At 35.7% G+C, this 20,999-nt stretch overlaps 1 protein-coding gene across 1 annotated transcript in view; it reads left to right on the forward strand.

Annotated features, from left to right (window-relative positions):
• Positions 1–20,999, forward strand: part of COL3A1 (collagen type III alpha 1 chain) — a 53,714-nt gene that overhangs the window by 11,405 nt on the left and 21,310 nt on the right. Inside the window, exons 2-13 of the mRNA XM_026069060.1 lie at positions 6,428–6,639; positions 8,747–8,785; positions 9,362–9,478; positions 12,323–12,394; positions 15,904–15,969; positions 16,610–16,663; positions 16,844–16,897; positions 17,619–17,672; positions 17,829–17,882; positions 19,300–19,353; positions 19,847–19,891; positions 20,091–20,144. Of these exons, the coding sequence (XP_025924845.1) occupies positions 6,428–6,639; positions 8,747–8,785; positions 9,362–9,478; positions 12,323–12,394; positions 15,904–15,969; positions 16,610–16,663; positions 16,844–16,897; positions 17,619–17,672; positions 17,829–17,882; positions 19,300–19,353; positions 19,847–19,891; positions 20,091–20,144 (875 nt within the window). The remainder of the gene's footprint in view (positions 1–6,427; positions 6,640–8,746; positions 8,786–9,361; positions 9,479–12,322; positions 12,395–15,903; positions 15,970–16,609; positions 16,664–16,843; positions 16,898–17,618; positions 17,673–17,828; positions 17,883–19,299; positions 19,354–19,846; positions 19,892–20,090; positions 20,145–20,999) is intronic.

Below are 20,999 nucleotides of genomic sequence, written 5' to 3' on the forward strand. Positions count from 1 at the left end.
AGCAATGATTTGTTTAAAATGCAAGTGCTTGTTTGCACCAGTGTATACCTGTTTTTTCTATTTTGTAATCTGAAAGACACATTGGGTAGATCTCAGAGAAGGGACAGTTTGGCTACATGACATAATGATACTTTGCTTCAGAATCCATCTTTTTTGGTACATTGCCAGAGAAACTGTATGTGTATCCTTTCTGCAGTATCTCTGACATAAAAATATAGCATCGTGACTAAACAGCATTATTGTGTGCTGCTTCCTCTTTCTTGCTGTGCATCTAAGTTTAGAGGAAAATGGCTGGGACTGGAGCAGTGGCAGAAYTGTTCAAATGCCAGCTGTTTTGGCAGAACTGTTAAATCTAAAAATGTCATAATGGGTTGGCCCAAATGGGCCCTTATGTGCTCATGCAACATGCAGAACAGATTAAATTAGTTAGCTGGCTGTTTTAAGAAAGCTCCATCTGAGAGATGTCTGTGGGCTCCGTATTTTAAAAAATCCATGTTGTTTAACCATTTATTTTCATGTATTTCCACCTCTAGTCCTGACTCCTATGAAAAAGAAACTATTTCAAACTTTTCCAGTTCTCAGCACTTACCTAAATGAACAAAATTCAAACAAGCTAGACAATTTTGGCTTAGCAAGCCAGTGAGTTCATTATGAGAATCCATTGTTTCCATTACTGATCACAGGATGGAATGAGTGTGTTTGGTTTTCTTATAAACATCATCACAATACCAGACAGAGAGATCAAACCATTTGCTTCAAGGTAGACATTGTGCCATTCTTTTCTGCTCGGTAAATGGAAAGCAGCAATGTTTCAGAAGCTGGAATGGAATCCTAAGTCTACTACTGTATATGGAGGAATTATAACATTTCGATTGAAGCTGAATAATGTATTTCCTTTCTTCTTTGTCCATTGTTTAAGCAATATATGCCACATTGTTTTAGTACATAATAAAGAGATGTACTTCTTATAGAAGAAATGCAAAAACATATTTTGAATTAGTCATGCTGTAAAGCAAATGGCCAAAAACAGGTCAAAATAAGGAAACACAAACTTCATTCTGTTTAAGGTCCATGAAAAGCAATAGAAAGACTCTTCTTGGCTTCCATAGACTTTGGATCTGGTCAAATTGAGAGGCAAGGCTTCTGATCCTTCACTTCAGTGCTTTTAAAAATCTCTCTTTGATTAGCTTGAAAGACTTGATCTGATTCACTTTAAGTAATAGCAGAAATCTTGCTTGACTCATTGTGTTTGTGAACAAATTCTAGCAGATGGTAGTTTCTCAGTTTTGCTTCTCAAGCAATCATCAAACTGCTGCTGAAAGATAGTGAGTCATCTGTGTGTGGACTATTGCCCTCTCTGAGACAGAAGCAGACAAGTTCAAGACATTCTTTAATTTCTAACTATTTAGTCACAGCTCTGCAAATGGGATATGTGAATCTTTTATTAGTGTAAGAGCTGGAGATTTTACTGTGTATGAAGTGGAAAAGCCTGTGGTTTTTGAGGATACTACTAGTAGATTTTTCCTTTTGCCATATAAACGTGGTTAAGTCATGATCAGAGTGCCTGAGCAGGTACAAAGCCAAAAGCAACTATAACACAGGTCGGATTTTCAGGTCAGTGTACTTGACAAAAAATTCCCATTGACCTCTCTGGAATCAGAATTCTGTCCTGTGTGACATCTGTCAGTCCTACCAAGACCATTTTGTTTTCCCCTGTAAATATTTGGACTCTTTTATATACTGCTTTCACAGGTCCTTTGAGACTAAGTGGTAATTTTCCTTTCAGCTACGCCTGACCGGTCTGCTTAGCAAATGGGAAATAATTGTGTTGCCCCCTTTTTTTTTTCCCCCTCATATTGGGCTTGCCCAGGGAAATGCACTCATAACAAGACATAGAAATTTTTTAAAATGTGAATGCTCAGGAAATAGCATATATGCTAAGTTATTCAAACTTTCAAACAGAAAGCTTTAATATTTTGTAAAATGAGTCAGAAATTTACACAGCTTCCAGTGAACCATTGCAAAAGCTGTCATAGAAATGAAGTTCTATACAGCCACCATATTTAGTGCTTTGAGAAGTAGAATAAGAATTAGCATTGCCATAAGCCAATCCTCCTCAGTTTTAATATTTTTTTGAAATCTTAGACTAATATGTCTGTTTGGAAATCAGTAAGAAAAATTGGTTAAAGCAAATATGTGACTGTTTTACCACAAGTTTAGAAGTAGGCAAGTCAGCTTTTTTATAAGCTTATTATTCTTATTATTTGCCAGTGCTTTAGCACAAATCAGCTTTCCAAAGTATTTTGGAGCTAATATTTAATCTTTATGAGCAATGTACAATGCATTATGTCATAACATGCTGACACACAGATCTACATCTGAGCACAGAGGGGGTGTCTTGAACAGACTAAGTCATCCCAGATGTAAGTTTCCTCTGGAAAACTTATTTAATACTTTCATTCTGCCAAAGGCCGCAATGATTTTCACTGCAATTCTCCTAGCTTATTTCTTAACTCATTTAACAACGTCCAGAGAGTTAGAAACAAGTATGAATGTCGTTATATCCAGATGTCTATTTAGTCTTTCTTTTTCTTTCTGTTGAATGATGCCATCTATTGTGGAATAACGGAATGACAACCTTGTAAAAACAAGGAAAAATATTTTATTTCCTTATTACTGTAAAATTATAGCAGTCATTTTGTGAGGCATTTTAAATGTCTTTGATTTTCATTGCTATCATTGACTAAAAATAGGGAAAGGTGAATATTTTTTCAATATTAAAAAAAGATCACTGAGAAAAGGCTCTGTTTCAGAAAAGAGTGGTTATTTTGAAAAGAGAATCTTTTCTAACCATCAGTGGAAAAATATGTGAATAACAGTCCCTTTCTGTTCCCCATTGGAGGTGTCCTTTTAAYTGCAAGGTAGCAGGATGACATTTCTGGAAAAAAAGGGGAAAAAATCAGTGAAAGTGAAATAAGAATTAAGAAAAATTTGAAATACAAAAATGGAAATTCTTGGATATTCCTTCATAAGAACCTTGCAGTCTTAAACACTTACAGTTAAAGAAATTTTGTGGTTTTGAAAGCAGAAAAGAGTTATGCTGAGAGATGAAAATCTGAACATTAAAAAATAAAGTCATCAAACAGGGAGACATCTTACGGGTACAGAAGTATATGTGTACACTCTGCACTTCTATATACGTGTATACAATTCATATAACTGTACATTACACACCTACACACAACAATATTAAGTGCTTTTATGTGTATATAATGATATTTCTAACAATTTTGTGTAAACTATGTTTTGCCTTAAACTAAGGAAAAATTATTTCTTTGCTTCCTCATTATGTTTGTAAATGAAAAGGATATTTTAATCTGTGGAGCTGGAAAGCATGTAAGTGGAGTGACTGCTGAGTACATTGCTCTAGAGTGAAGTGGGTCTATGTCCATCTGTGCTCTATAGAGTGTATCTGACTTTTACATGGGTAACAAGTTCTGAAAGTAATGCTTTCAAATTGCTCAGTGTAATGCTTTCTGAGTCTTCTTTTATACTGTGAACGACTCATGAACAGTGTTACTCATCTTTTGCAGCATTATAATTCAGTTCTTTTCATGGGTGATTAGAGAGGCTACAAAGAAAATTTCATTCATAATGCTGCAATTTTCATTTCTAAAATACATTTCAGCCTTCTTAGTGTATGATGAATAAAAACATTATCCATCATCTTTCTTCCATGAATATAAAATGTTTATCAGGAAACATTTGTCATTACTTTTGTCAAGGTTGGGCAGTTTGTTTTTTTGTAAGTGTCTGACATGAATTACTGCTTTATTAAAAGAGGAAAACATTTCTCACAGAAACAGTCAGCAATTAATTAAGCAGAAAATCAGTTTTTTGCCTGGGATCCACCAGAATGATTCTGCAGTGCGAGAGGTGGGTAACCAAGCAGCTCTTTTTAGAAACTAAATCTGACTTGACAGACTGATCAAGAATGTCTAGATACTTATTAAATGTTAAACTTCTCTTTAGAACTAGTGGTTGTTAGGCTGTGTGCTTTGAAGCAGCATCTGATGCTGTGACCCTGAGTCATGGCAGGTGTTAGGAAGATGCTATCCTGGAAATAACAAACAGTTCCTCACCACCTCTCTTGGGTATAATCTGAAGATCCTGGTGATGTCCAAAAGGTGGAGAAGCAACAGGAATAGGAATAAGTGAATTTCTAAGTGATAAAAAGCATAGTTTTAATTACAGCTAAGAGGGAACTAGTTTTCTTATACCACTGGAATGCTTTAGATTTTAAGATTTTTATGTTGTTGAAGCTGAAATATTGGCCACTCCCCCAACATGAGGCACAGAAAAAAAAAATCAGCTTGAAAATGTCTGGAAAGGTTACTTAAAGCTTTTTTGCATCTTGTTTTTGTTCTAATCAAGCTAGTGGTCAAGAACAACTCTTAACCACAAGTAGTGTCAGTCTTGACAAGCTAATATTTTCTAGTTTGCTGCTTTTATAATTGAAGTGAAGAATTAACATAAGCTGGTATAAGCAGAAAGTCCATAGGGGGGTGGAGATGGAGTAAAAAAAAAAATCTCTGTCTAATGCTGGGCCCGGTTCCAAGATCCCCATTCTGTTACTCCACTCAGATAGCCAGGAGATCTCAACTGTATTGCCCATTGCCCTTATGTATGAGCTCAGATAAAGTGCAAGGAGGAGGAGAGGAACTTCATGGATGACATAGGGGAAAAAAATCAGATTAACAGGAAGGAAAAGCAATGGACTGTGACTTTAGGAAGGGATCAAAGTCTCCAAAAATAAGTTCCGTTGAGTATGTGGTAGAAAAGAAGGTGGATTGTTAAGGTGCAAAAGACAAGAGGATTAAGGGAAGGTGAAATGGGAAGTTATCTATTATGGAAAAGATGAATATGAGTAAAGAGAAAAGAGGGGCTGAAACAAAAGAAATATGAGAACAGAGGAAATGTGTAGAAACAGAACAAAGAGAGAGGAGTAAGACAGAGGAGAGACATATCAGTGGGATGTGAAGGCTGGTAAGTGCCAAAGGTCATGGGTATAGAAATGGATACTCACAAAAACAGAGGAAGCAAAGCAAAAAATGTAAAGAAAAAAAGATAGACTGATGTGCTGTAAGCTGTATTGGAAAAGGTAAGTAATGGGGATGAAAAATACCACATGTGAGAAAAGAAAAAGGGAACACGTTACTCATAAGAGTGGACTTCAGTAATAAATTTGGACTCAGTCTTGCACTACATGATTAGGACCATTACRACAGTTTGATGGTATTCAGAATTTTCCATCTGGAGCCAGTGGTAATTTTAATGGCAGAGCTTTGAATGATTCTTTTTTTTTTTTAAAGATTAATTTAATCTTCATTACTTACTCAGTTATCAAAGCTATAAGGACCAAGTAGGTACATAAATAGCTATTTCTCCAGGATTTTGTTTTTTAAATCTAAATTATTTGTAATTATTCATGGAAAAATTCTTATTTCATCAATCAAGACATTCACTGATACTTACATTTGTAATCTAAGACTTCTTATAATTTCTACAAAGTTTACTGGGAACTTACCTAACTTTGAAAGTGTAAGTAGTGTTATTTTTATATTGCTTTCTTAAATGACTGAAGCTTTCTGAATCTTGTTGCTCAAAGAAAATATGACCCCAAAGTTTAAAGTTTGAAGCTGTTCTTCAGCATCCTCTTCAAATTCATTATCTACAACAAATTTGATCACTGGAATAGCTATTGGAAGGAATTCACAATGCCATGAATATCACAGATGAATGACATTTTTCTGAAAATACAGACATGTGTAGCATATGACCAGTCCAGATGACATATTTATTGCAAACCATTTGGGCGATTAATGTGAACATTCTTTTAGATCTATCCCATATGTCAGCTTTCAAAAAATATTTTGAAAACACTTAAATCTGTTTACTAATGCAAGATGCTAACAAGAAAAGTTCATGCTGGATAGACTGCTTATTCTGTAGCCATGTGTTAGTGCTAATGTTGGCATATGGGCGTCAATGACACATTTGAGTGTTTGGGCACGTTTGCTTATCATCTGCAGCAGAGAATTCAATTGCTAATTACACAGTATCTCTGCCCTACACTAAAATTGCTCTAGACAGAAGATTACCACAGATTTAAGTGGGCTTTGGATCAGCTCCAGGAGATTTCCATTGATGTCTACAGGAATCTCATACAGATTCAGAGCAGACTCTGCAATTGATGTAGCAGATCCTCCCAGTGTTTGAAGAGAAGTATTTAGCCTTTTACTTCACACAGACAAGCCATATTATGGTAGAAAACAAAATACACTGTCCAAGGGCTTTCATTTTAAGCATCTTCGTTTGGAAAATCCATTTGAACTATTACTGAATATTATTTTGTCTTTCTTTCCAGTCACCATAGAAACATGTACCCATCTTGGCCAGGTTTATGCTGACAGGGATGTTTGGAAACCAGAGCCATGCCAGATCTGTGTGTGTGACTCCGGATCTGTTCTCTGTGATGACATCATCTGTGACGATCAAGAGTTAGACTGTCCCAACCCAGAGATTCCCTTTGGAGAGTGTTGTCCAGTTTGTCCACAAACAACAACACAACCTACTAGAGTAAGTATCTCTTCGATACTTGTTACTTTAGAGTTGCATTCTTCTTGATCCCTGTTAACTTCAATTAATTTTCATTTAAATACTCTCAACTGTGTTTTTCACCTTCTGACTTCAGGTAAATATTTAGGATGGGCAAATTATGCCAAATGAAATAAAAATAATTTGAACTTTCACTGAATTTGAACTAGAATTTTATCAAGATTCAAAAATCTTTTTTGTTAAATTCATAAAACATCATTCCTGCCCCCCCCATTCCCCTTATATCTCTGTACTTCTGTATTCTAGCAGAGAATTGGTACCAGATTCAATAAGATACCAGTTACTTCTTTGGTTTATGCAGCCTGAAGGCAGGAAGTCCCAGGACAAAAAGCTTTCAAAGAGTGCTTCAACCCAATTTTACTTAGAAAACAGGCACAGATCCATTTCAGATAAATAGTAAAAAAGGGCAGAAGACAATAATTAGCCATTACATATTTCATTTTAAGGAGAAGCACAGGAATAATGCAAGCAGCTTATTTGTTGAAGTCATGCTTAATCTATATCCATGAAACTGATTTAATGCACAGTGAAGGAAAGATGATTCAGACCCTACAGCTGTAATTTGTCATTATCTTGTTTTTAGATGTCAACATTATCTAAAAGCAGTTGCAGCAACTTAACCTCGAAAATAAAGAATATTAGTGCATGCCAGGCTCCACCACCTAAACTCCTTCAGGGTTTGAGCTAGCTATACTGAGGTCTACTTTGTAGAAATACTCAGGTTACCTGAACATTTCATGCTGGTTTAAGATCCATGAGATTCTGTTGGGGTATATGGATTCCCTCAGAGATATTGAAGATTCTTAATTGGAATAGCCTCCTGAGATTGTCATTGCTTCCAAGTTTGGGCTGTATTAAAAAAAAATTCCAAAGAATGAGCTTTCTCGCAGTATTTCAATATCCCCATTTTCAGTAGGACTAAGAATTACAGAGCAATAATATAAACAGTGATCGGGGGGGGGGGGGCGCACGTGCGCATGCATGAAAAAAGGAGACACTACATCTGTGTAAAAGAGAAGAGAGAGAGATGTGTACGTGGAAGAGAAAGGGAGCGGATGTGTGGCATCCAATATACTACAGCTATATAGCTAGTGTATCTGCTCAAATGTGAAATGTCAAATACAAATAACTGACCTAGTATCAGTTGCACCATGCTAGTGCAACTATAGTGCTTCCAGAACTACCTGAGTTAGTTCACTGAAGAGTTTGCACAGGCATGAATGACTGGTACATATAAGCATACTGGAGAGTTCAGCATGAGTTCCTATGTTGTTGACCGCAGCAATTGCAAACTTTCCTTCCAGCAAAGGCTTTTTTTTAGCTCCTGGGATAGAAGGTTGTTATTTTTAGGACTGAAGTTCCCAAGATGAAACCCTATTTAATCAGTTCTCCAGTTCCTGATAGTAAAGGATGTGGAATACTTCCTCCAGCCTGTCTTTGTTATGTACAGGTTTGGTCAGCCCTGTGGAAGCTCATCTGCTGACTTTGGATGATGTATAGGAAAATTCTACCTTGAAAGATCCGAGATCTTTCAGCTGAATATATTTTGCTGCCATTAGTAGTTGAATTCATAAAAGGCTGTTCTGAACTATTAATTGAGAATCTAGATAGTACCTTATAATTGCATTATTCATTAAAAAGTAAATAAATTGGGGGAAGTAGGTCTGAAAAATGAAACTTAAATTCCATTATTTCACTTATTTAATATGTTTGTTAATTGACTGAGAAGGATACAAGAAACCTGTTCCTTACAGATTTTCACAGTGCATGCCTGTCCCCATTGTAGTCAATGGTGAAGCTCTACTGATTTTATTAGTGCCAGGTTTTCACCTACAGTGGGTATATAACATTAGGGATGCACTATGAAAATGCAGATGAAAGAATGACAAAAAATCCCACAAACCCTCCAGCTTTTTGAAATATTGAAGTGAGAATAAATGGAATTCATTTGTTAAAACTGTATTCCAGTGTTTAACTGTGTTTTCCTCTTACTTATGTATTTATCTTCAGTTTTGTTTTTTGTTTTTATTTTCTTTCTTAATTTAGTTACTTTTCCATTTTTTTCTAGACTCCTCCACCCGTTGTCCGAGGTCCCAAGGGAGATCCTGTAAGTGCAACTTCATTTTTTTTCCAAGAAAACTAACAAAATCCAGAGCCAATTCATACAGTGCTATATATTCCATTCAGCCTGCTGAGATATCCAGCTTTCACTGATATCTGCACTGTCTGCAGACTGTGCCATATAGTTATTTTGAAGTAACCTCTTTAGCTTCAATAGAACTGTGAAAAACAGAGAGAGAGAAGAATTCAGTCCAAACTGTATTACATTTGTTACCTTTTTTGTTACGTTCCTTCCCAGTAGGAAAAAAAAAAATTGTATGGACTTCATTAGCAGTGTTAATTTCACATTCAGCAATTGACCTGTTTAATATTTATAGTGTGCTTCCTTCAATATCCACTGGAATAAGGCTCAAGCAGCTAGTAAGTGTTTCCTTGTGTGAATGTTGTCTACACTCTTTATCTTTCTTAAATTGTTGAGGTGTGACCTTAGTTATGTCTAATGGAGAAAGCTCTCTATCACAGTCTTGCATAATTTATTACAAAGGAAAGGATTTGTCCCCCATGCAGTTGCACTTAGAAGCAAGTGACAATGTCTGTATTTGTTTTATTTGTGTCTTTGCAGGGTTCTCCTGGTATTCCAGGCAGAAATGGTGCCCCTGGCCCTCCTGGACAGCCAGGGAGTCCTGGAGCTCCTGGTGCCCCAGGGATCTGCCAGTCATGTCCCAGTGTAAATGGAGGCGTAAGTAATCGTTATGTTCAGCTACTGTGTTGTTGCTCATAAGCATACAAAACAATATTGTGAAGCACAATATTCAGTGGACACCTCTCCTTTTTCAGGAAGCACAAAGATTAGGCTCCCTTGGGCTGATACTTGCAGTGCTACAAGGCAGTAGAGAACCTAGCCCTTGTACCTCCTCGCACACTTTGCTTTCAATGGCATGTCTCATTCGTGCCTTTGAAAAATACAGCTGAGAAATGTGTGGGGGGATGGTTTATAAGGTTTGGTTGGAGTGCAATTAAATCTCTGTCTCATCTTATTTCTTAAATCTTTTGGGGCCAGAGCTGGTAAGACTTTATATTACTCAGACTTAATCTGACCAGAAAAAATTTCTGCAGGAGGAAGTATGTCCATTCAAGCTTAATGGTTAGGGAACTCTTACATTTCTATATTTTATCCAATCCTGTTTAATAAAGAAACATTCTAGAAGACTGGACTGAAACTCAGGTCTTCTTCCTGTAGACAAATGCCATGTAAGTGCTATTTATCGTGCTACTTCTTGTGTTTTGTTTTTGGCCCACTGAATCTTGAATTCTCTTCTGAAAAGCCGTGCAGTATCAGCAAGAGAGCTCATGAGTTCTCACTGAAGGGGTGGCTGGGTTGTCATTTCGGGATGTCTACGATACAGGTTTGAATTCCTTCACACAGGTAAAGGATTTGAACCTGGGTCTCCTACTTCCTTGCCAATTTCTGTAATCAGTGGCTAAGTATGAGTAGCCCCTTTGTGCTATACGAAAGCAGTGACCATCACTACATTTTATAGAGAGCTCAATATGTTAGGCAGTTCTGGGTCTCAGGCTAAAACCCTGCAGAGGATATAAGCAGAAGAATACATATACTCTTTTTCCTGACAGTGCATAGGTATAAGTTAGGCACCAAGCTGTTCACCATCTTCTCCCTATCTCTCCAAAATACTCCCAGGGTTCTGGTTAAGAAAAAGAGCAGAAGTGTCAGCTACCTATGGAACATTTCATATAAAACCCTATGATATCTATGCAGCATAGACACCTCCATGATTAGTTGGCTAGTGAAGAGAAGATTTTAGTATTGCAGCTTCAGATTTAGATGCCTAAAATTCTGTGCAAGTTCCACTTCGAACATCTTCTAGGAATATGGCCCATGATTTTTAGGCACAACCAGCCTTGCTAGTTATGCTTAGCAAGGTAGTATAATTAAGGAAAACATGTTCTTCATCTTAATGTTTTCTACATGTGGCAGAGTTCTTACTTGTATTATAAATGGTTCATGCTATATCATGGAAATTTTTAACTAAAGATTCTGTGCAGTTAATTTAGTTAAGAGAGTTGAGTCAGAGCTAGTGGTTAGTTAAGAGATCACATTCAGTCTCACGAAATTGAGCAAGCCTGGCTTTACAAGATGTAATTGCTTTAGCACAAAAGTATTAAAAATTGTATGACGTAACAATTGTTATTTGTGAACATAGGCCACTATTCATAGTTTCCATATACTCTTCCCACTTCCAGGTAAGCCAAAAACTGAGGAAAGATGCCTTGTTTTTGTTTAGTTCTTGGTGATTGCTACTAAAGGACTGAGCTTCTGGGAGTTGTACCTTTGCTTGATTAACCAGTCTCAATGTACATCACAATAATATATCAAAAGAGCTATTAYTTTGGATTGGAAGATGCAGATATAAGCGAGGATTATAGGTTGAATTAGTCACCTACTCCAGTGCTCTACTGAACTTACACTGTTGAATCCTGACAACTTGGCTGATATCAATAGCGCAGGATTCTTCTTGTGCCTAACCAGTGAAGGAGCTGGGTCCCAAATGGTCTGCGTTATCACACAGAACACTGTATACATTTAAGCTTTTCTGCTCAACCACATATGTGCCAAAGATATTTAAACTGCATTAATGCTATATTATTCAACTCCTTTCCCCAACATCTGCATAACAAAATCACTGTATGTCAATTGAAAGTCTAAATTAGGAGTTTCCTGAATAAATGACTGCAAAAATCTTTCTTTTTTTTTTAAGAAGTATTTTATGCAAAAGGAGATATCAGAAATGCTATCTGCTGTCACAAAGCCCCATAGGACATGTTTTCTCTTCATGCTTTGTACAGAATTTTTACTGATTTCAAAATGAATTGTCACAAGCAATGAGGCTTGGCTGCTGGGACTCAAAAGTCATGATTGTTTTTGATTTATCCAGAGTGATATAATGAATGGGAAAGGAGAAAGGGAAAGATAGAAAAGGACAGATGAGTATGTTCCTGGTTATGAGGTGAAAAGTTTTACTTGTAGCTCACGGAAGTACACACATACATGTAGGTGAGAGACTTTCTGGTACAAAATGCTCTGAAATGAGACATTCACTAGCCACAGGTGGAAGAAATGAAGAATTAATAAATTATTGCATTGCTTAGACCATTGGCCCAAAAGAAAAATCTTTCATCAACTTCTTTGAGAGACAACTAAATCTGATAGAAAAGAGGTTGATAAAGAAAATGGGGAAAAGCTTATAAAAGGAGTCAAACAAGAAAGAGAGGAGGAGAAATAATGGTAGTTTGTTGGCTCAACTGAGGCCGAGCTGTCAGCATGAAAAGTGAATGCACACAGTGTAGGAAGCTAACATTGCCATGATCGCAAAAGAAAGATATTGGCTGGGTTTGTCTCGTGGATGATTTTGAACTATGGCAGCTATATGTTAAAAAAGTGCTACTCAGTGTATGTGAATGAGTTATTTCCATACATTTGCCTTACCAAAGTAAGAAAAGGCTTAGAAATAAAAAGCAAACACCTTTTCTTTCTTTCTTTTTTTTCTCTCTATTTCTGTTACAGAGTTTTTCTCCACAGTATGACTCCTATGATGTGAAGGCCGGTTCAGTTGGTGTTGGTTACCCTCAGCCCATTGTAAGACGATAGTCTTTTCTCTTTCCTTTCTTTTTTAAAAGAACAATTTTTCTGCTTGTAGATTATACCTTGGATGTCTATTTGTATCCTGATTTGAATTTAAAACATTAATTTTTAATTTAATTGATGCCTGCAAGTGGAATGTGATATGAGACAGCAATTTGCTTTGCAATAGCATTCTAGAAAGTAAGTATAGATGATGTCTTTTTCTGCTTTTTCTCTCTCCTTTTCTTTTCTCACCTTCTTCCTCCTAATCTCTCTCTTGTGCTTCCTCTTCATTTATATCTTTCTCCCTTGCATACCTCCTCACTTACTTGCTTTTATATTCTTCTGATAATTGCTTCCCTCTCCTCCACGTTTTTACCTCTTCCACTGTCTCTAATCTTCTTTTATTCATTCAGCTGCATTCTGTCTTTCCTCAGTATGATATGATGATTCCATACTTGTGTACACTTCCACAACTCAAATTTGCCTGATAACAAGTGAGTAAACCCTTTCTTTTCATCCTAGATGCAGCCAAAGCTTTTCAGTCTTTAAATTATTATTATACCCACAGATATTCAGACTGTGTACTAAGGATGCTGTATGTACCTGTTAGGCCTGCTACAAGCTTTTCATGGGCTTTTTAGTGAGACAAAACATGGATTGTCCGAAACAGTTATGCCTAAACTATGCTTCCTCTATAAAACAAATGTGAAAGTTGCACCTCATGATTTTTCTTTTAGGCACTAGAATTTATAGACATTCACCACCAATGACACGGAGTGCTCTTGCAGTRGTGATATTGTACTGATACATAAAAGCGTCTTTCTTGATTCAGGAAATTTGCTATGTAATAGATGTGTTGAATTACTATCATTTGAGATTGGCTGCTGCTTCATTAAGTATAATTGTGATTTCTAATCTCAAGCTGCATAACAAGGTTTGGGTATCACATGTTGTAATATATGAAGATAGTTCCAAGCAAACGTTATTTGTCAGGATTCCATGAGATCATCTTATGGAGTAAATAGTATTTAATCACGACAGCTGTTTTTGCTGAACTATAGTTCATTATTTTCTCACCTTTATTTTCATCCATTTATTTCTACTTCGTTCACTTGCTAATATGGTCATTCATGCATTGGTCTCCTTCAGCCATTCTTTTTCTTACTCATTTGTTCATTTATTCATTTTTCAGCTCCTCACAGTTTTTGCCCACAGCTTACCATATCATCTGCATTTTGCTACTGGCATCTTAATATCAGATATGCTGAACCAGGCAGATAGCAGTGATACCCTTCAGTTTGACAAACATGGTTGCTCCTCCATATTTTGGCATTTTTTCCTGAGATGCTTAGTGATTTCTTGTGTTTTATTCACTGTCCTTTGGTTAAAAAAAAATTAATTGGGCACCCTAAAAAGTTTTCAACAAGAACTGATTATATATTTTCAWGTCATATGTTTTTTTACATTGCATCATGCAATACATGAATCCAAAGTAAGTAACAGAGCAGATGTGACTAAACTTGCTGGAACTAAAGAGCATTTATCATTAATATTATATAGATTCTTCCTGTTAATTTAAATAAATACCCCAAACTGAAATAATTTGGAAGAGTAATAAAAAAAAAAAAAAGTCAGCTATAGCATCAAAAGTTTTCCATGTGTCATTACCATGCCTGGTATTTCATTAGTTGCACATCTCTCCATTACTGTATTTACAGTGGCTTTCCACTCCATGTACACTGGTTTTCAACTTCACATCTCAGTTTCTCTTCATTTACTCTTATTACCTTCACATATTGGCTTTTTCTCTTTCTACCAATGCACATATTCTAACTAAAGTATGCTCATTTATTTACAGTCTGGAGACACTGACAGCAAGCAAATACCATTCCTAACTATGAGTTTATCTCCTCAGTGTGCATCTTGAAAAAAATAATGTCATGTTTGTTTAGCCATACATTTAATCAATTGATTGCAACTGATGAGTTGATGATTCCGATCCATGTTGAGTCCAGATTTAGTTTGTACCAAATGAGTTCTAACAATGAACACTAACTGCTCTGCCACTTTCTGTACTTTCTGACTTAGAAATAGCAATTTTTACAGTGATTCTCTCTTTCTGACAAAAGAAAGTCTGTGAAATAGTATTAACATAGCATACATATAGTATTATACTATACTACATATATTGGTGTAGTATTGCTCTACAATTAACCTTATATTATGAAAATTCACTCAATGTAACATCTGTAATATATGACATATTCTGACACCATATGACAATATCCACGAAACACATGATTCCTGATATTGGCTGTACTGCAGCACATACAGTGTTTTTCACATAGCTCATATCTTCAATTGTTTTGGCTGTATCAAGTCCATGAGGAGTTTAATTTAATAAAACCTTTTTTTAAAGGACCACAAGTAGCTGCAATAAACCATTGTGCTAATTTTCAAATGTTTTCTGTTTTGCAGTATCAAATGCTTTTGAGGTTGTTGCTACTAGAGGTAGAAATACTAGCATTTTTCCAAAATTTAGAATTTCCTTAGTTATATTTTATTCCATTTTTACCAGCTAAAATATGGAACAGTTATATGATTTGAGTTTTTCCATATGTAAAATGAGGTTTCATCCTCTGAATCCTTTGGTTAGTCCAGACAGCATTTATTTTTTATGGCTTAGTACTGTACAACTTCAGAAAACGAGTTCATTGGCGAAAACACATGCCTTGCTGACAAGTAACAAAAATATGGTCTTAATTCAGTATACCTGTAAGTCCTAAGAAGTCTAGGGTCGTAAACTGCTTACAGCATATGTTGCCAAGACACATCTTTCTCTTAAAGGAGAACATATTATGGCTACAGGAAGCCAAAAGACTCACTTCTCCAACAGAATTCTTCTAATGGTTTCTACATGTATATGTAATGTAACTCCTAAATGCAGGTGAGAAATTTTTAATTAGTTTTAGAAACCAACATCTGGCATCAGTATACTAGCATGSAGGTTTACTAGCATGCTTTAACTACACCATTGAGGGTGGAGGGTTAGGATAATACAGCTCAGTTCCATGGTAAGGAAACAGAACCTCATTTACTCTGCTTAACAAATTAAGAGTTCCAGATATCTGTTCTGTCAGTTTAGCTAGCTGTAAAGCTAAGCTGTAAGTAACTTTTCAGAGGTCTAGAGAAGTGAAACAGTGACCAAAAAGAAAATTTGCAGCTTTGAAAAAGTCTCCTTTTGGAGTTGGATAGCTAAAGCTGCATGCTACTGCAAAAAGAAACCCAGTGGTCTATTTTCTGAAGGGACTGTAAATACTAGGCAATGTATGTAGCAATATACATGCGCTCTTTGGTCTTTTTACTGCACCAAGTATGTGTCACTGCAGATTTTTCTCTGTACTAATAAGCATTTACATTGAAAATTGTATTTCACAGTTACTGGTGACTATTGCAGTAACATTAAGCTTCATATATTTACTACGCTGATATAGTGACTATTTTTTTAATCCACAATATAGAGTGGCTTTCCAGGACCTCCTGGCCCCAGTGGCCCCCCTGGCCCACCTGGTCATGCAGGTCCACCTGTAAGTAAAATTAATTCTTTTCATAAGTATCTCATTCCTTTGTATGAGCTTCTCCTTTTCTTTCTCATAAATGTTAGGAACATTTTCAACCAAAAAAATCTAGGTACCGTGAACAAGGATTGTATGATTAAATGTCATGTTCTGTTCTTGGGCTGTACTATCTATGTATCACCAAGAATCAATGACTTAGGACCATATGCTGTACTTGTTTAAGTACGTGTGCTCCCCCTGAGCTCACTTACATTCCATGGGTTGTCAGCTGAGGTTGAATTTTGCCCTTAGAGATTCTTAAAATATACTGCTGTTTATGATCTTCTGTTAAAATTTCTAAATGTTTATTCATACAAAAATGGTAAAGGAAGGTTGGTAAAGGAAACTGGAAATCCCAGTACACATTCTATGAGCCCACAAAGGGTTTGAGTTTTTTAATGTACATGCCCTTTTAGAGAAGCAGTTTTAATTCTTTTTTTCATAGAGGCATATCTTGCTTGATTCTGACAATTTCACCTTCCTTTGGTCATTTGGTGACAGTTCTGAATAATTTTTTCTTTATGATTATGAAATCATTATGAAATGTGGTAGCACCATGGAATGATGCATGGAATTGGTTATATATTAGCTGTTTCTTTCTGTATAATAGGGTGCTAATGGATACCAAGGTTCCCCTGGAGAACCAGGACAACCTGGCCCTTCTGTACGTATACGCTACATATCATTATATGTGTCAAAGGCCTGATCTTTCAGGCATGAATTTGACAGTTCATCCTGTCTGTTTTCTACTGTGTGTGTCAGATGTTCTAATATTTTGTAACACCTAATACATTTTTAATTTGTAGAAAGTTCAAGAAACTTAAAATTTATTATTTTTCTAAAGGGACCTCCAGGCCCTCCTGGACTGATAGGCCCATCTGGTCCACCAGGAAAAGATGTAAGTTCACTACTGTTCATCCAGTGATAATGAATGGGAAGAGTGAAAGTTGATTAAATGATAAAATAGCAGAGCGAATTGGTACTGCTCCACTTAAGAGTTTTTAATGTCTCCTGATTTCTAGATTTGGCAAAATGACTGTAAGAAGCTGGATTTAGCTTAAACTAGGTGTAAATGTCCATTCAATTTTAGCAGGCAATTTAATTAAAACAATTTTAGAAAAGAAAACCTAAGCATTAAATATGCTCTTTTGATCTGATACAAAATGAATTAGTGGTTATAAAGGTAAGCAGATAGTAGTGGTGGCTGTCTGCTCCCTTCAAGTATTGCTCTGAAACTTTGTTTATGAAAACCATCTTTTGAGTCACAGCTGGGAGTCCTGAAGAGGGATAGTACAAGGAGAGGCAATCAGCTAAACTCTCGGTCTATTTTGGGTGTTTCGCCATGAAAAATCAGTTTTCTGTGATGCTGTTATCTCTTCCTAAAGATTGACTTGATATATATTAGATCTTATCAAAATCTTATTAAAAACAGAGTTAATAAATTGTGACAAATGTTTTTCAAAAGTAGTTTCATGTAGTGAAATCGTCTTTACCTTGATATAATTTTCCCCATTGTCTGGTTGTGGAGGTTTCATCTGCTTATTCCAACTCATCTTGATCCAACAGGACTAGTTCTTTGCTGGTGACTGTCAGAAAATTTACTTTTTTTTTTCCCACAGGGAGAACCAGGAAGACCAGGTAGAAATGGAGATCGAGGAATTCCTGGAATACCGGTATGAAAAAGCCCCAGGAACAATGATCTTCTGATGAAAAGTTTTGTTTTCCAAGTTTAAATTAGTCAAGTGAACATGACATGTAATGTACATTGGTTTGTGCCCTTCATTCAGTGTTTATGTTATTTATGCATCTTTCTGTATTTGTATATTTAGGGTCACAAAGGACACCCTGGTGTGCCTGGAATGCCTGGAACGAAGGGTCAAAGAGTAAGTATTGATAAGAGTGTAACTGAATCTGTCACTCCACTTGAATCGTGGTGCTGCACTCTTGTGCTTTCTTTTGTTATCAGTCCCCAGCTAAAGAAATTGAATCATAAAAGTAAAGGTCAATTTCTGGACTATGTAGTCTGACCTCCCATAACATAAACTGTTGAATTTTATCTAGTTAGCTGAATTGTAGAGCCCTATACCAAACTCTGAATTAAAGCATACCTTCCAGAAAAACATCCAGTCTTAACTAACAGGCAGAGAGAGATGGAGGATTCAGCATTTTCTTTGGAAAAGTGTTCCACTAGCTAGTAGCACTCGTTTTTAGAAATATGTCCATTTAACAAGAATTTGTCTGATTTCAAGTAATGATGATTAAAAATATAAATATGATATTGTTAWAATTTTAAGTGATAATACAGCATTTAATAAAATATAGTTGTTATTGCTAAACATTAATTTAATGATAAATAAAAAAGAACAGTAATGACAGACCTTCAGTGGAAATTTATGCTGCTTCACTAAATCAACAGAAAGAAACCAATGCATGTCAGCCAACTATCTAATCCATGGTAACAGCATTTTTTTTAATATAAATTTTATAAAGTGTAAGACAATATACAGTCTAAACATAATTATTTTAAAAACAATTGTAATAACAGAGGAATTAAGCATTATAGTGTATAAACATTACTGATAACTGTGCAAACTTGATTTAAGCTAACTGTTCTTTTATAAACACCTGATTTATACTAAGTATGTCTCTTTCCAAATTATTTCTTCTTAATTTTATGATACTACAGCTTTGAATATAAAGGAAAAGAAAGTAAATGTATGTAAAAGTTAACCAAAGCCAGGTACTCTAAAATCACTATTTCTACTTCTACTATTTATCCTTCAAAAATAAAGATTAAACATAGCTATAAAGTTATTTAAGATTCTAGAAATGCTTTTTTTTCTAATGCCTGCTCTGAGCACTCAGCTTACACATTATACTAATGAAACAATGAGAATTTGTATTAAGCATATGTAACAAACTTTTTTATAATTGGAGATAGTCAACAGTACTTCAAACTTCCTCTCTGCATAAATTTTAGATCAGGGCTAGAAAACTGAAGCTGAAATTCCTGATACTGAGTTCTCAGCAGTGTAAACAGGAGCTCACAATTTAACCAAAGCACACAATCATCTTCTGTTACACTATTTTATTCCTGTAACACTTTGTTAAGCAATCTTGATTTCCTCCTGCAATTCCAAAAGAACCCACAAAATATCTTCCTACAGTTTAAAAGTATTTATAATCCTTCAGATTTAAGATAAGAAGAAATGATGCACTTTAATATTTGGTCATGGGAAATCAAGTTTTGTAGACTGTGAGATAAATAGTATTCATAGATATGTTTTTTGTTTCCCACAGGGTTTTGATGGAAAAGATGGTGCAAAAGGTGACAGTGGTGCTCCTGGTCCGAAGGTAAAATAACTGCTAATAGTATAATCTTTGTAGGAGATAGAATTAGACCCTCAATTGTTTGTTATATAGCTTTGTGTATTAGGATATTATAAAATCTCTTAAGCATTGAAGAAATTAATTGCACMTCTCATATAAAGAATTGGTAGCTCCAAAGGAATCAAACTGTGAGAACCATATCTTATCCTCATTTTCTAATTGTAACAAATACAAGATTCTACAATGAAAGGACATGCCCTGATCATTTGACTTTATTGCATAATAGAAAAAGATCAAATCTTCCCGATTTTTTTCAATTTAAATATTTTGTTCCAGCACTTCTTCAAACTTCTCAGACCTTGCTGACCTCAGTACACACTGAGTACACTCAGCAGCAGACATAAAGTGGCAAAGAATTGGGTTAATTTGTTTCTACAGCTCATCCCCATGAATAAAGCAAAAAATGTTCTCAGCAAAGTTCATTCTGTCATTGTTCGGTGTTTTCTCTACATAACAGGGTGAAACTGGTCTTCCTGGCGCAAATGGATCACCAGGCCAACCGGTAAATATATGTATTCTCTAGTATTTAAATGGAAGTGCCAATGGTACTTTCCTGTTAACAGACTGACTCATCTTTCTTTTAATTACCCCACCACAGGCAATGAACAATATTGACCTGTGCAAATAAGAACAATGTCTCTTTACTAAACCATATGTATTTAGGCAGCCATACCACAGATTAGTTTTCTTGTGTTTCGTAGGGACCAAGAGGTCCAGCTGGTGAAAGAGGAAGACCTGGGAATCCTGGTGGCCCTGTAAGTAACTACAACTGTTGTTGTAATCAAAATATTTTGTTTCAATTTGCTGAGAATTCTCTGCCTCATAGAATTTATGTCCTAAAACAGTTGTAATCCAATGCAAAGGATTAGAAAACTATATATCGTCTGTAAAATCACATGTGAAAACTTATCAGCCCCAATTAAAGATGGCAGTAAGTAGCACATGACACACCCATTTTAATTTCACAACTTGTTCATCGTTTTATTCTCTATTTTCTTTTTACATGAATGTATTACACTTTGAAGGAAAGTTCAAGGTTTCAGCAAAGGCTTAGGTTCAGCTGAGAGGAATAGGGAGAAGGAATGGAAGCAAAGTGCAGCAGGAGAAGGCAAAGGTAGTAAAAATACAACCTCTAAATTAATTAGAAGGAAAAGGGTTAAATTATGTGTTGACAAAGATTTGGAGTTATATTCTATKCTCTGAAGGAAGTCATATTTCATAGCTTCCAGCACAATCAACAAAGCACAGCTAACTTAAAATAACCAGCAACTTGTTTATACAAGCGTTATGTACCCTGAGTAGCAGACCTCTTGATCTAACGTGTTTGCAAGATAGGCAACAGGATTTAAATCAGAACACTGTCAGGTTCTTGCAATGAAATTTTAGTCTTTCGTGTGAATTGTAAGCAACTTATTCTGAAATATACAGCATCTATTTGGATCTTATATATTAAACCTCAGCAACCGATTACACAGGTGTTGTTTTGTAGCCATTATTTACTTAAGAAATCTGATATGAATATGTTTTTTATGTCATGCTGTCTCATCATTACAGTGCAAGTCATGTAAGGTGATGGACATTCCTTCAGTAATATTTAGTTGATTATTATT

Source organism: Apteryx rowi, unplaced genomic scaffold (assembly GCF_003343035.1).
Source record: "Apteryx rowi isolate R43461 unplaced genomic scaffold, aptRow1 scaffold_286, whole genome shotgun sequence".
Lineage (NCBI taxonomy): Eukaryota > Metazoa > Chordata > Aves > Apterygiformes > Apterygidae > Apteryx > Apteryx rowi.